Source organism: Ranitomeya imitator, chromosome 1 (assembly GCF_032444005.1).
Source record: "Ranitomeya imitator isolate aRanImi1 chromosome 1, aRanImi1.pri, whole genome shotgun sequence".
In the NCBI taxonomy this organism is placed as follows: Eukaryota; Metazoa; Chordata; class Amphibia; order Anura; family Dendrobatidae; genus Ranitomeya; species Ranitomeya imitator.
Genome location: NC_091282.1, coordinates 146790965 through 146807019, shown reverse-complemented (window position 1 = coordinate 146807019; position 16055 = coordinate 146790965). Strand labels below are relative to the sequence as shown.

General features: G+C 39.7%; 1 protein-coding gene across 24 annotated transcripts in view; it reads left to right on the top strand.

The window, feature by feature from the left end:
• The window catches only part of MEF2C (myocyte enhancer factor 2C), a 359868-nt gene that overhangs the window by 296164 nt on the left and 47649 nt on the right, over nucleotides 1–16055 (top strand). For 12 of the 24 annotated variants that reach the window (XM_069751518.1, XM_069751499.1, XM_069751479.1 and 9 more), the window contains one exon: nucleotides 3849–3896. The exons of the other annotated variants lie outside the window; for them this stretch is intronic. In XM_069751518.1, coding sequence (XP_069607619.1) covers nucleotides 3849–3896 — 48 coding nt within the window. The remainder of the gene's footprint in view (nucleotides 1–3848; nucleotides 3897–16055) is intronic. 24 annotated transcript variants of the gene reach the window in all.

The window sequence follows — 16055 nt, the reverse complement described above, 5'->3', positions numbered from 1 at the left end:
CCACTCAGCGCTCACACAGGGTTAATGCCAGCGTTAATGGACCGCGTTATGCCGCGGATAACGCACTCCGTTAACGCTGCTATTAACCCTGTGTTTCCCCAACTTTTTAATATTGATGCTGCCTATGCAGCATCAATAGTAAAAAGATGTAATGTTAAAAATAATAAAAAAACAAAAAATCTGCTATTCTCACCTTCCGTAGTCCGCCCAGGCGTGCGTGGCTGCCGCCAACTTCCGTTCCCAGAGATGCATTGCGAAATTACCCAGAATAATTAGTGGTCTCGCCAGACCGCTAAGTTATCTGGGTACGGAAGATGGCGGCAGCCGCGGGCGCATCGGCACAGCTTCGCTGGACACCGGAGAGTGAGTACGGTATATAACTATTTTTTATTTTAATTATTTTTTTAACAGGGATATGGTGCCCACACTGCTATATACTACATGGGCTGTGTTATATACCACGTGGCTGCTATATACTATCTGTCCAGTGTTAGATACTATGTGGGCTGTGTTATATACTGCGTGGCCAGTGTTATATACTGTCTGGCCTGTGTTATATACTACGTGGCTGCTATATACTGCGTGGGCTGTGTTATATAGTATGTGGGCTGTATTATATAGTATGTGGGCTGTGTTATATACTGTGTGGGCTGTGCTATATATTACGTGGCCAGTGTTATATACTGTTTGGGCTGTGTTATACACTACGTTGCCTGTGTTATATACTGTGTGGCTGCTATATACTGCATGGGCTGTGTTATTTAGTACGTGGGCTGTGTTATATACTGCATGGGCAGTGTTATATACTGTGTGGCTGCTACATACTGCGTGGGCTGTGTTATATAGTATGTGGGCTGTGTTATATACTGTGTGGGCTGTGTTATATACTGTTTGGGCTGTGTTATATACTGCGTGGCCACTGTTATATACTGCATGGCCTGTATTAACGCATCGGATATTCTACAATATGTATGTATTTATATAGCAGCCACATAGTATATAGCACAGGCCACATAGTATTTGTCTGCCATATACTACATGGCTCCTATATACTACGTGACCTGTGGTAAATACTATGTGGCTGCTATATACATACATACATATTCTAGAATACCCGATGCGTTACAATCGGGACACCATCTAGTCTATGTATATTTGATTAATTTTATTAATTTAGTTTAAGGCAGAAGGTTGGCAAACAGTTACATACATTTAAAACAAAATCAATAGCAAAAGAGAGACATCGGTGTTAGTAGCATGTGGTCTACACAAATCTAATGGGGATGAAGAGTATATCAGATTGCAAGTAAAAGAATGCAATAAAGTTCCAGTGCTGAAATAATGATATACAGCAGCCAGGCTTAAATGAACATGTTCTAATCGACCAGTGAAAAATCAAGAATCTCCAAACATGTCAGTAGTCATGTGTCACAGCCCTTGGTATATACCTCAGTAGCCAAAAATGTAATGATGATACAATGGAAGACTGTATACATCATAATAAATGGATCTCAGCAATATAAAATAATTATGTCTTTCCCATATCTCCTCATGTGTGACCTCGTGCATGCAACCCCGACGCGCGTTTTGTGTGGGCTTCAATCATATGGCCATACTAGATCACTAGTTACATGCTTCCTAAGGATAAGTCTTTCCAATTCTTCCTAGATCAGGAAACATTTTCCTTAAGCCCTTTAAATGCAATTTTTTTTTCCTGTCTGGGCACTAAATATGCTACTTATGTTGTGAGTAGAGATATTGACCAAACATGTTTGCAAAAAAAAAAGAATGAAAATGAAAAAATATTTTTCTGCATTATTCTGCTTGAGCTTTACCATGTAAACAATAAATATATTTCCTAATTCATATACACAAAAAATGGAATTGTTTTTATCTACATGTGTTGTGTTAGGCACCATTATACCAGTCACCTTGTGTACAGTCGTTATGACACGACCCCTGATTATTTTATTGAAACTATTAGTTGATTTGTATTGAAACTATGAGATTTATACAAAGTATTGTGCAGAAATGTGACAGTGTCATTATCTTATTTGCTACAAAAAGTAATTGAAATAAGAAATAGTTTGACATTAATAGCCAACTATAAAATTGTGCAAGCCTACATATGATCTACATAAATTTGCATAAATATTGTATAAATGATAGGGGGAAACTTTATTCTGTTATTAAACTCATTCTGAGAGCAGTATAATGTAGGGGCAGAAACCCTGATTCCTGTAGAACTTTTGGTAAAATCAATATTTTAGCAGCCTGAATGACTCATAAACCTGCTGTCATGTAGTCCTCACCACTGATTGGCAGCTTTCTGCCTATGCACAGTGTACATAGAAAGCTGCCAGTCTGTGGTATGGGAGGGGCTATACAGAGCTCAGAATTCAGAGATCTGGAAGATCTGCAACAGATAAAACTTTTTTTTTATCAGAATCACAGCAATTAACTCAGTGACACATCGGAAGATTCAGGCTGTCTGCAATTACGATATGCCGCTCCCAGATTTGGTAGAAAAAACTGGTTAAAAATTCCCTTTAAATAATATATCATAAATATCTGGAAGATGGAAGTTGACATAGGCAGTGGATACTTTATACATTTTCTAAGGTGTGAATATCATTATTCCAATACTTTAAAGGAGTTGTCCGGCCTCAGGGCATAAGTCTGCAGGCACTCTATGTCACACTATGGACTGCAGACTTGTGAGTCCTCATATTGTAGGCACTGCACGCTGTGAGGATTATGCGGCGCAGGCGTGATCTGAAGTGTTCGATTTGCTTACATGCTGTCACCTGCCAACTAGACGTGCACGGCCTCGCTCCAGGCAAGTGAATTGAGTGGCACCAGACACGTCTGGTTGGAATGTGGCTGGAAGTATGCAAATCACATCAGAGAATCCTCACTGCATGCAGTGTGTGCAATGTGAGCATTCACAAGTCTGCAGTCACATACACCGAGTGCAAACTTGTACCCCGAGGACGAACAATCCCTTTAATTCTCTAAAAAATATCTGTATTCATTTTCTACCTATATCCATCATTATATAGGATGAAATGATATTTCCTTCAGTTGCTGCTGTAAGAATAGGGTTTAGGATTTTCCCTTGTTATCAAGTCTTCCATAGTTCCACCATCCATAGATAATAATTACTAAATCATTAATATTAGTTCTCTTATATACCTTTCAAAACAAATGATTTTTTTTAAATTTGGGAGCAGGATGAGGGTTTTTTCAGATTTGGAGGAGTCGGTACGATCTATTGTATACTAGCTACCATCTACTGTATCAGTCCTGATGTGAGAAGTCAAGCAAAATAAATGTTTTGCATCCTCTTGTAGCGACCGAAGGCTTTCTATGACTTGTCGCTAACCAGAAGTGTTTCTGAAGTGATATTGGAAGTGACAGCTTCGTGTTCTCCTGGGTTGTCTCGCACGTTGCATCCACATTGCGTTATACACATGATCAGATCCTCTGGTGGACCCACCATACCGCATCCCGACACCGGTCACGTCATGCGTGTGCTTGCGTAGAAATAGAAGGTCCGAAGCTTTGTTTCCATATATGCATATGTGTATTTTTACATAGTGACGGCTCAGGCTTTTACTTTAATTAACAAAAAAAAAAAATACGCTAGACCAGACATTTCACAGTATGACTAGAAATAAAAAGAAAAACTCTGGGTTATTTTTTTTTCTTGCTATCGCAAATACACAAGTTTCAGACTATAAATTCCTTCAATGGACTTTTAAGTTTCATAGAAGTGAGTTAAGATGTGGTATCTGTGGTGAATGGCAGCAATGCTGACTATGCCATTTTTTTTTTTTAATTCTTAGGTGGTCTGATGGGTGGGGACCTCACAAGCGGTGCAGGCACCAGTGCAGGTAATTCATAGATCTCAGTATTTTCTAACCTGCTCAAATTTACTAATTACTGGAAACCTAAATTCTTTTTCCAGACAAAAATAATTAGAGAGTTTCCAAAATTCCAGAAACTAATCTAAAATGAGAGAGAACATGTGTGTGCACATAAGTGCCCATTTGTGTGTATGAATTTATTAGGTTACACGTAACTGACAATCACAGTGCAGAGGGTTAAAGGTAACGCTCCTGATGTACCGCACGCGTGAATTGGCCAAAGTCCATCACGTTACAGTTATAGAGCATCAAAGTCAGTACTGTGCAGTGTGCCATATAGAAGCATAGAGTGCTGGAGACCCTGACGGAAGAGCCTGGATGTAGTGATGAGCGAGTGTGCTCATCACTCGAGTTTTCAGAGCATGCTCGGGTGTTCTCCGAGTATTTTGGGCGTGCTCACAGATTATGTTTTTGTCTCTGCAGCTGCATGATTTGCGGCTGCTAGACAGCCTGAATACATGTGGGGATTTCCTAGCAAAAAGGCAATCCCTGCATGTGTTCAGGTTGTCTAACAGCTGCAAATCATGCAGCTGCGGTGACACGAGCATAATCTACAAGCACGCCCAAAATACTCAGAGAACACCCAAGCATGCTGGGAAAACTCTAGTAACGAGCACACTCGCTCATCACTACCTGTCACCAAAAGGCCCCTCACCCAAGTGGCAACTTTAGCACCTAGATAGGCTTATCTCAGACTAAGGCTAGTTTCACACTAGCGTTTTTCTGATCTGCGGAGGGCTGCGGACTTCCTCTGTGAAGCCCCGCCCTCGGCCGCACCTCCGCCACTAGCTCCACCTACTTCTGTATGCGGCCCGCATGCGGCCTGCGTACCTATCTTTAACATTAGGTACACAGGTCGTGTGGCTGTATGCGGATGCTTCCGCATGCGTCGTTTTGACGATTCGGAGAAAAAAAAATTGCTACAAGCTGCGTCCTACGCTGGTAACCGCATTGTCAAAACGATGCATGCGGAAGCATCCGCATACAGCGGCACGACCTGCGTACCTAATGTTAAAGATAGGTACGCAGGCCACATGTGGACCGCATGCAGAAGTAGGCGGAGCTAGCAGCGGAGGTGCGGCCGAGGGCGGGGTTTCAAGGAGAAAGTCCGCAGCCCTCTGCAGATCAGAAAAACGCTAGTGTGAAACCAGCCTAAGACCATTCACCTTCCAGATTCCATAATAGTGATAGGCACAATTACCAACAATCAATAAATCGCTTCTGAAAATTGATAGTAGTAGCAGTGATATAGACGTTCTGTTTATTTATTTTTTTCTGCTAATTATAGTTAATTACGGTAAAATATTTTTTTGCCCTTATTTTGCTTTAAAGAAACTGTCCTTAACCTCCTTAAAATAAAGAAGAAAGCATACTCATCTTATTGATTCCAAGGTTGCCCAGATCTCCATGTTTCCTCTTCCAGCTAGGACAGGCATATTATAGCTGTAATCCACAGGAGAATATACAGAAACCAATTTTGCATATCCTGTTTCGATCATGTGGACATGTGACCACTGCAGCCGCAATCACTACTTCGGGCAGTGATTCATTGCAGCGGTCATGCCCATCATGGAAAAGAAGTATGGAGAATGGTGGGAGACCTGAGCAGCCTTAGATAAGGCTGGGATTGGTAAAGGGCAATTAGAATTTATTTTACAATATGCGGGTTCGTTTCTATAAAAAATAAAGTCAAAGGAGGAAAATCCTTTTAAGATTTTTGAATAAATGAAACAAGCAGCTGGCATTATTGGTGATGATGTCTGTCTCCATTGGGATATGACAGTCGATTTAACAATAGTGATGAATGGTCACTTTTATCAGCCAATTCTAGAGATTCATGCCAGTCTACAGACAAGAATATGGCATCTTTATTTAACAGTTATTTTAAGTTCCGGATAAGCGTTAGATGTTAAGAGTTAGTTGGTGAGTCTGGAAAAATAAAATGTATCATGATAATGAGAGCGAATATTATCCATATAAATATACTATATGTCAGAGTTGGATAGATAAATGTGTGGGTCTCTGGTCAATCAGCTAATGCAATAGTCTCTGGCCACTGGATGAAGTCTCTCTAATCTCTTACCTTTCTGGGTTCCCCTTCACTGCTTTTGATTAGACGGGCAAAGTCATCATTGTTGCGTGATGCACAGATGATATTACGCCATTCCAGTTAATCAAAAGCCACGCCAGATATCCTAGAAGGTAAGAGATTCGAGAGACTCCCATCCAATGGCCAGAGACTACTGTCCTGGCCGATGGACCAAGGTCTTGTAAATCGATCCACCCAACTCTATTAGAAAATAATCACGTTTATATCAAAATCTGAAGTAGATCTTGTGATTAAAACCATTAGATAAATGACATTACTGTATGCTCCTGAAGCTGTGACTGATTATCAACAGTTTTCTTTGTTTATTATCCAGCATTACTATAGCATTGACAAGGGTCTCAGTGCATGGAAAGGGTCTCGATAAAAGGACTTGATGAGCAAACAAGTTTATTACAAAGTTGAAGCTGTCTCCTTAATAACTTATCAGAACAATACATCTATTTAAGCCTGGTTATGTCTTCACTACAGTCTAGGAGATGGCAAATGTTGTCTTTGTTCAGTGTTTCCCTTTAAAACAGAGAACTCTGTATGGTCCATGTTTAATAGGTTTAAGCTGGTGGTGATATAATCGTGTGTTGTAATCTGGAGGTTCGTGATCTTTGCTAAATTTGGAGATGAGGTCTAATTTTTTAGTCTATGTTTATATTTCCATAGAATAGACAGTCCAGCTGCGCAGAATCTTCAGCATTTGTAATATTTTAGTTGTCAGTACTATTTTAGACATTTTATTTTTATGCAAATGAATGACTACATAGAATGCAGAAAACACAATAATCAAACAACACGTACTTATATCAATAGCCGAGAGCAGGCCCGGACTGGTCATCTGGCAATTCTGGCAAATGCCAGAAGGGCCTGTCTGGTCGTGGGCCACCTTGTCTGCTATGATGTAAACAGAATCTGTGTTCTCAAGACACCCATACTGTTAAGAGCTGTGACGAAGCACAAAGTCGCTGACTCCATCACTTACCCCAGAACGCAATGGGTATCATTAGAAATATTGGTCTTGTAGTAAATCTTGCTTTCCTATTAGTAATATATCCCATCTGGTGCTTGGGGACAGTGACAGCATGGGCCTGTGTGATTTCAAATGCCAGGGCTGAATTTCATCCCTAGTCGGTACCTGGCCGAGAGCATTATTCAAGGGTTTAGCTCTCCCAGAAATCAATAATAAATTATGATAGGTGCGCTACTTCAATTAAATCATATTGAAGACCAGCAGAGCAGAGTAATATATACACCAAGCAGGTAAATATGATATAAGGCTTTATTAAATCATTACAATAGAAAAATCAATCAATGTCACATATACCAAAAACACCTCCCCTTGAGAAAGCGATTACGCAAAACGCACGTCAGGGGTCGTGGGACAGTCCGGACTAATTATGGGTGAGCATACACTTTATCTCATTAATATGTACTGCTGCTAGGTACTCTATATAAGGCAATTCTATAGGAGAATAATATATGAAAGACGCTTAGCATTTACACATGATTATATATGCCTAAGTATTTCTGTTTGCTCACCATGGTCATACAGTGGACCTGCACCCTATCCTCAATATACTGGTTGTTGTTTCCCTCTTTTTTTCTTTTATTTTGTTTTTGGTATATGTGACATTGATTGATTTTTTTTTTATTGTAATGATTTAATAAAGCCTTATATCTTATTTACCTGCTTGTTGTATATATTACTCCCTTCTGTTTGTCTTCAATAGAATGCAGAAAGTATATATCCAGCACTCATCCCAAGGTTCAATTACAAATTGCCATTTATTAGATGAATCAATAATCAAAGAAATGTAAAAAAAAATACATGTGTGTAGACCGTTACACGTTTCAAACCATAGTCCGTGGGTCCTTAGTCATGACTGTAAAATCCATCTGAATTGTCTGGCATAAAAAGATTTGCTCCTGTCGTGAGAGCGCGTCAATACTGGTCCTAACAAATGAAATGCGTAAGCCCGGGTTCACACTTGCGAGTGTGAAGCGTGAAACTTGCGTGAGTCTCTCACATCAATACCCGGCACTGCCGCCGGCACTCGGGACCGGAATGTATTTCTATGCAGCTGCACGCTCCGGGCCCGAGTGCCGGCGGCAGTGCCGGGTATTGATGTGAGAGACTCGTGCGAGTTTCGCGCATTGCACTCGCAAGTGTGACCCCAGCCTAACAGTCAATACAAGTGTATTTTTTTTTACAGTTTTGTACCTTTGATTCTTACTGAATCTAATAAATGGCAATTTCTTATTGAACCTTGAGATGAGTATTGGACACATTTTTTCTATATTCTTTGGGATCGGCTGCCTGCTCCATTCCGGGCATCACCTGGCTCATCTTATTTGGTCTCCATACAAGAGTGAGCTGAAATTGCATTTTTTTCCCTTCGTTTAATAATTACTACATACACCAGAAGTTTAATCCAAAACATGTATTTCTTTATTATTTCCATTTAAAAAAAAAAAATAAAAAAAAAAACCGAATGTGTGATTTGCCACCCCTTGATGAAGAAATGGCAAAATGTGTGTCGGGCAATTATGATTCCTTACAATTGTATTTATTATAAAACATATTTATATTGTTTATCTATGCACAAAACACTCTTTTTTTTACTTTTGGCATTTACGCTATTATATTTCTTTGCACTTTTCATCAACTAATCAATAATATCCCAACTGATAGTTTTTTGCATATTGCCGATATTGAAGAAATATAGATATATATATATATATTTTTAAATGTATTTATAGAAGACCCATGCCCCTCTTTTTTCATTTTGCCCATTTATTGATCCTTTTTCTGTTTTATTAAGTTGCCTTTAATGTTATATCTTTACAATGTAATCAATATAGAAATACATGTTTTGGATGATACCTGTGGCGTACATAGTCATTATTGTAGATTTGCTATTTATTTTAGAATATTAAAGTACCAGCCACAAGTTACAGATTCTATAAAAAGTTAGAATTTTTGATAATGATGATGACCATCAAACTTATAATATAATTATTAATAAACCTACTGAAAAAAAAAAAAAATTCTCTGACTAATGAAATAATTGGTCGAAGTTTTGAACATCAGACACCACACTCTGTATTGAAGAGCTTCAGAAAGACACCCAGCCAAATCCTGGCCAGATCTGAACAAATGCTTAGAAACCACTTTAGAGAAACACCCTTAGGATCATTTCAGCTATTCAAAACATGCCAGAAGTTTTCTTTGGTCACGTTTTTTGTTTCTAAATTACATTTTGTAGCTTTAAAATCAATAATTGACTATAGGCTTTATGTGGATGCCCAGCATTATGGACTGCAGCCTTTATGTGGATGTCCTGCAGGGAAAATGTTATGTATGCATTCCAGGGTTTCTGCTGCACGCGGCTCGTAATTTAGTCTACGAGTGCTTGTGATGGGAAGAGCAGCAATTTATGGTCATAACCATGGTTCTTTGATCTCACTTTTATAGTTAACCACAAAGAAAGTTCATATATTTTCTCAATGAGGCATTCTTAATGACTGACTCTATCATCTTCAATAGATATTATGCTAAATGCCTTGTCTGAGTCCAGTCATATAATTGGGGAGGCAACTGTAGAAAAGATGAAGGATCTAAACCAAGAAGATGGAAAAGAAATGTGACCAATGCATACAGTCATATTGAAAGTGGACTCCATGGATTGCACGTGAATTTTAACTATGTCAAAGAGAACAATAAGGAAGACAGATTTTACTGGGATTGTCACCATTCTCATCCATCCCTGTGTCTAATGGAGACTGTTGATCACAGTCTACTTATCCCATTTTAGACATGGAACAGGAAGACAATGAACCTTTTGATATATTTGAAGTGAGACAGGAGACTGAAGTACCAGGCGGAAATTAATGCAAACATGCAGTGAACATGTTAGATTTCAACATAGGACCCCAGCAGTGGCACCATTGTCAACGACTGTGCCACCCAAACTTGATATAACGTGTTCCTCTCAAGACTTTGCAGCTATGGATTCATCGTTCCATAGACATACTTTCTGATACTGTTGCTTTTACACAATCTTCAAGGTCCTTTTGAGTAGCATTGTCTGTAACTGAAAAGTCCCTTTAATTTGTACCTATATCACGTTATAAGGTCATATATTAAGTTTAATCATTTAGGTTGTAACTTGGAAAACTGAAGACCATGTCCCCCCCGATTCATCAAGGCCCGCGTGAACAACACGAGTCCTGATGAGTGGACGTGTTGGAGTCAAACCCTTATCATACAAGTCATAATAAATCATGATTGTCTGACTAGCGGTGTGTGCATCAGGGACTGGAGCAAGATTTCTGGCAAAACGTTTGTCACAGCTCATCATAGCAGCACCCAAGCTCCCAATGTTTTGGTGGAGTTGATCAAAACTGAACTGAAAACGGCAAAAGTCACAAAATTTTTGTGCAACCTCGAGTTGTGCAAAAATTTTGCGACTTACCAAAATGTTTTCACCAGAATTCTGGCAAAAATACTTTGATGAATTGGGGCCCAAATTGTAAGGAGTTTTCAAGATCCTAAAAAACTATTCTTATAGGCTCAAAGTGAAATATAATTAAACACTACTTCAAATTTGACACCAATTCTATACCAACAATAACAGGAAATCTGCTGATTGTTATTATCATTGCAATGACTGACTTTATGCCCCCATGTATATTAGAAGAGCCTCCCAGTGGCTTCTTATCATGTGATGTGGGGGCCTGCTGATTCTCCCCCAACACATAGGGAGAAAGGGACCATTTATATCTGCCATATGGCCAACAGCTATCTCATGTGTATGGCCAGTTATAGTTATGTGAAGAACAACATATCATTGCACTGTGATAACAACAGGAAGCAATGGGGGAGGGCAATAATCAAGGTGGGAACTAAGAGGACTCAGAAAGGTAAAAATTATGGACACCATTAGAGTTATTTTATAAATTAATTACATGCATTTTTGGCTATGGCCTATGCATTTTTGCAATAGGGTTACATTGTAAAATTTCAATCGCTTGGCCTCTACAGATTTTATTTATCACATAAAGCTCTGGCAAAAATTAAGAGACCACTGCAAAATATTCAGTTTGTCTGATTTCTCTCTTTATAGGTATATTTTTGAGAAAAATCTAAAATGTTCATTTACCGTATATACTCATGTATAAGCCAAAATTTTCAGCACGTTTTTGTGCTGAAAGTGCCCCCCTCGGCTTATATATGAGTCATTATCCAGAAAGCTGGCGGGGGGGAGCGGGGAGTTGGCAGCTGTAGCACAGTGACAGCTGCAGCCTCCGGCTTCCAGAAGACCTCAATACTCACCCTCCATCTGCATCTCTGTCCCGAAGCAGTAGCTTCCTGTGCTGAGTGGTCACGTGGTACCACTCATTAAGGTCATGAATATGGACACAACTCCACTCCCATGACCTTAATGAGTGGTACCACGTGACCGCACAGCATAGGAAGAAGCTGCGGCGATGGGACTGAGACGCAAAGACGTTCAGCTACCACATGAGGAGGGTGAGTATGATGGGGAGGACGGGGGAGGACGAAGGAGGACGGGGAGGATGGAGGAGGACGGGGAGGACGGGGAGGACAGAGGATGGAGGAGCCCAGCCATGCATACACGATGGGACAGGGGAGCCATCCATACAAGGATAGGCGACGGGGAGCCGAGCCATGCATACAAGATGGAACCGTTGGAGCCATGCTTACAACAGGGGAAGCCACACAGAGCAGGACAGGACGAGGGGAACCACACATACTGAGATAGGAATGAGGGGACAATACATACCCGACTTATACTTGAGTCAATAAGCTTACCCAGTTTTCCATGGCAAAATTAGGTGCCTCAGCTTATATTCTGGTCGGCTTATACTTGAGTATATATGGTATTCCATAAACTTCTGACAACATGTCTCCAAATTTCCAAGCAATTAATGTAATATTTTTTTTTCTGAAATGGTCAAAATTAAAAAGAAACAAAAAAAACAGTGCTTTAGTACCTCAAATAATGCAAAGAAAACAAGTTCATAATTATTTAGAAACAACAATACTAATGTTTTAACTCAGGTAGAGTTCAGAAATCAATATTTTCTGGAATGACCATGATTTTTATCACAGCTTTCATGTGTATTGGCATGCTTTCCACCAGTCTTTCACACTGCTTCAGGTGCAAAAATGTAAGCAGTTCTTTGCTTGATGGCTTGTGGCTATCCATCGTCATCTTGATTACAATCCAGAGGTTTTCAATGGTGTCCAGGTCTGGAGATTAGGCTGCACATGGCAGGGTTTTGATGTGGTGGTCTCTTAATTTTTGCCAGAGCTGTACATACTGTAGGAGAATGCAGTGAATTCGTCACAGAGCACATTCTCAAAGTAGGAACTGTAAGCCCTATCACTCTTCTCCTGAACAATCTTCAAAGCCAATGTGTAGCAAAATAATTCTGTTAACTCATTCTGTAATCTGCTATGTACTGTGATACATAGAGGCTGTTGAAGTCAATCAGTTCAAAATGTTTAATAAGGCTTTGCTAAAGATCTTTTTAGGCAGAAATATGTGCATTTAAGTAAAAAATACACCTAAAAATACATTTATAAATCTACATTTCGGGGGCAGAAAATCTCTTTATCCTCCATTAGGTGTGAACTTAGACCCTGTAAACACCACGTCATTAGGCGATTCAGTATAGTTTGACCCGTGTTGTGTATTGCAGCCTATTTTTAAATCTGCATTGAGTTGGATCAAGAATTTGTTAAATGTATTTTATGCATAGCAGAAATATATATTGTACTAAACGTAGAATCATAAGTCGGGTATATCTCAAAAAATACCGTAAGTATGTACTAGAACAAAAAAAAGAAATCTCAGGCATATAATCCGCTACTTCAATTAATTTACTGTAAACACTGCAATAAGTGCGTAAGATGATAGCATTACTCATTCGTTTATGTAGGAAGTGTACGAACGCTTTCAAGCGCCAGGCTTTTATTACACGGCAGGATCATACTGAAGTAATTGAAAAGACTTGTCACCAGCTTGTGCTTTTTGATTAAAAAGCCACTTTGTAGAATAGTAGCATAATCAAGTGATGAAAACAAGGGATCATAGCCATGGATATAAGATGAGAAAGTTTACAGTAAAGCAGCCGGGAAGTGATATTGTATCAGCCGGTGAAGAGGTTTCTACAAAAAGCCACGCTGGTAAATTACTGTATAGACAACTATTGTTTATGTGGGCAAGTGGAAAGATCTGGTGACAGTGCCTGATATTTCCACATCTGCAAACTAAATGTATTGGGTTACACTTTGTGCTCGTGGTTGGTCTTTTGCAGCTGGTTATTTTAATGATGCTTAAGATGTATATTTTATCTGTTATTTTCGATAAAAGGATGCATTTGGACTGGAGTCAGTCAAGCTTTTCCACTTTAATTTTCTCTCATGGCTCTGAAAGCTTTGCAATACCTTCTTCTAGCCATGAAATATTTAATCACTTGGACTGTATGCTCGTTATCATCTTTAGGTAATCTCACATTAATAATCCAATGTCATTAATCTACTCTAATAGCTCTGAAATACGTATATCCTGTGCAAATAGAAAGTCTGAGCTTGCCAAGAAAAAAAAAATAACTGCAGGAGGCCGAAAATGCCATATTACTGTTGTCGTTGGCCTTTTCAAGTGTCCGTCTAGATGTCCCTCGTAGAACTGTATATAATACAATGTGCACTTTGTGAATGCAGATGTCCATGCCCTGCAGTGTTTGTGGTTTAGTACCTTATACACTGTTCCCTCTAACATTTCCTTTAGGGCAGGTGGAGACAACATTTTTTTTCCATCCAAAAAAATTAGTCGAAGGGCTGTCAGAGTTGGATCAGAGTGGAATCAGAGTGGGATCAGAGGTGGATCAGAGGTGGATCAGAGTGGGATCAGAGTTGGATCAGAGTTGGATCAGAGTGGGATCAGAGTTGGATCAGAGTGGGATCAGAGTGGGATCAGAGTGAGATCAGAGTTGGATCAGAGTTGGATCAGAGTGGGATCAGAGTTGGATCAGAGTGGGATCAGAGTGGGATCAGAGTGGGATCAGAGTGGGATCAGAGTTGGATCAGAGTGGGATCAGAGTTGGATCAGAGTTGGATCAGAGTGGGATCAGAGTGGGATCAGAGTGGGATCAGAGTTGGATCAGAGTTGGATCAGAGTGGGATCAGAGTTGGATCAGAGTTGGATCAGAGTTGGATTAGAGTGGGATTTGATTCTCGGAGGTGGGAGAAATAAAAAAGTTTCTCAACCCCCTCCACTATGTCAGTTTGTTACTGCGTCTGGGTCCGGGGAAACATGGACGTGTGTTCTCTCATGCAAGAGAATCGGGGCTGATAATGCAAGTGACACTTGGCTCAGACTCTGCTGCGAGCGTGAGCCAAGCATCCATGCTCTGTGCTCCGAACCTCTCACATGAGAGACTTGCAGCATAGGTGTGGAGGAGACAAAGAAAATAATTTCTCCGTCTCCTCCATTGCCGGCATGACTTTTGAGTGCAGTCCGATGTTTCACACTCACCATACAATTATCTGGGTGAGGCCGGGATCACACACAGCGAGATACGGCCGAGTCTCGCAGGTTAAAACCCAGCTCTGGCACCGGCGCACCAGAGCGGAGAGTGCAGCCGTATAGCAATACATGGAGCTGCACGCTCCACTCCGGAGTGCCGGTGCCAGAGCTTGGTTTTAACCTGCGAGACTCGGCCGTATCTCGCTGTAGTGTGACTCCGGCCTAAGTGCGATCCAATTCTCGGATGCACTCGCGCAGAATGCTACGTTTGTTTTCTCATACCAAAGCAGCATGAGAAAATAATGGCAGATCTGAGCTGCCCCATAGAATAACATTGGGCCGAGAGCTGTCCGATAAAACATTGCATATCGCTCGGCTGTGTTTTACAACAGTGTGAGCGAGTCCTATGTGTTATGAAATGTATAGCGATATCGGCACCACCGATGCTTCTGTAAGAACTGCCAATCACAAGGGGCATAGCAGAGATAAAAGAAAAATAAATGTTCCCTGGAGATCTTTTTATGATTCTTGGGGGACAAATTATGTAAAAAAAATATTAATATATCTAACATAGCTACAAAATAAAATAAAAAATAATAAATAAAAAGATTTCCACTACAAGAAATCTAAAAAATCTTTTATTTTAAAATGCATTTTTTGACATTCCAATAACAAAACAAAAAATTGTAATAATTGCAAAAATATTTATAAATTGAAACAGTAATTTATTTGTATCCCAAAACAGTGCTACAAAAATAATGCAAATGAAAAAATACAAAGAAAAATTGTTTGCTACAAAGAAGACAAAAAATATATATAAATATATATATATATATATATATATATATATATATATATATATATATACAGTGGGGCAAAAAAGTATTTAGTCAGTCAGCAATAGTGCAAGTTCCACCACTTAAAAAGATGAGAGGCGTCTGTAATTTACATCATAGGTAGACCTCAACTATGGGAGACAAACTGAGAAAAAAAAATCCAGAAAATCACATTGTCTGTTTTTTTATCATTTTATTTGCATATTATGGTGGAAAATAAGTATTTGGTCAGAAACAAACAATCAAGATTTCTGGCTCTCACAGACCTGTAACTTCTTCTTTAAGAGTCTCCTCTTTCCTCCACTCATTACCTGTAGTAATGGCACCTGTTTAAACTTGTTATCAGTATAAAAAGACACCTGTGCACACCCTCAAACAGTCTGACTCCAAACTCCACTATGGTGAAGACCAAAGAGCTGTCAAAGGACACCAGAAACAAAATTGTAGCCCTGCACCAGGCTGGGAAGACTGAATCTGGAATAGCCAACCAGCTTGGAGTGAAGAAATCAACAGTGGGAGCAATAATTAGAAAATGGAAGACATACAAGACCACTGATAATCTCCCTCGATCTGGGGCTCCACGCAAAATCCCACCCCGTGGGGTCAGAATGATCACAAGAACGGTGAGCAAAAA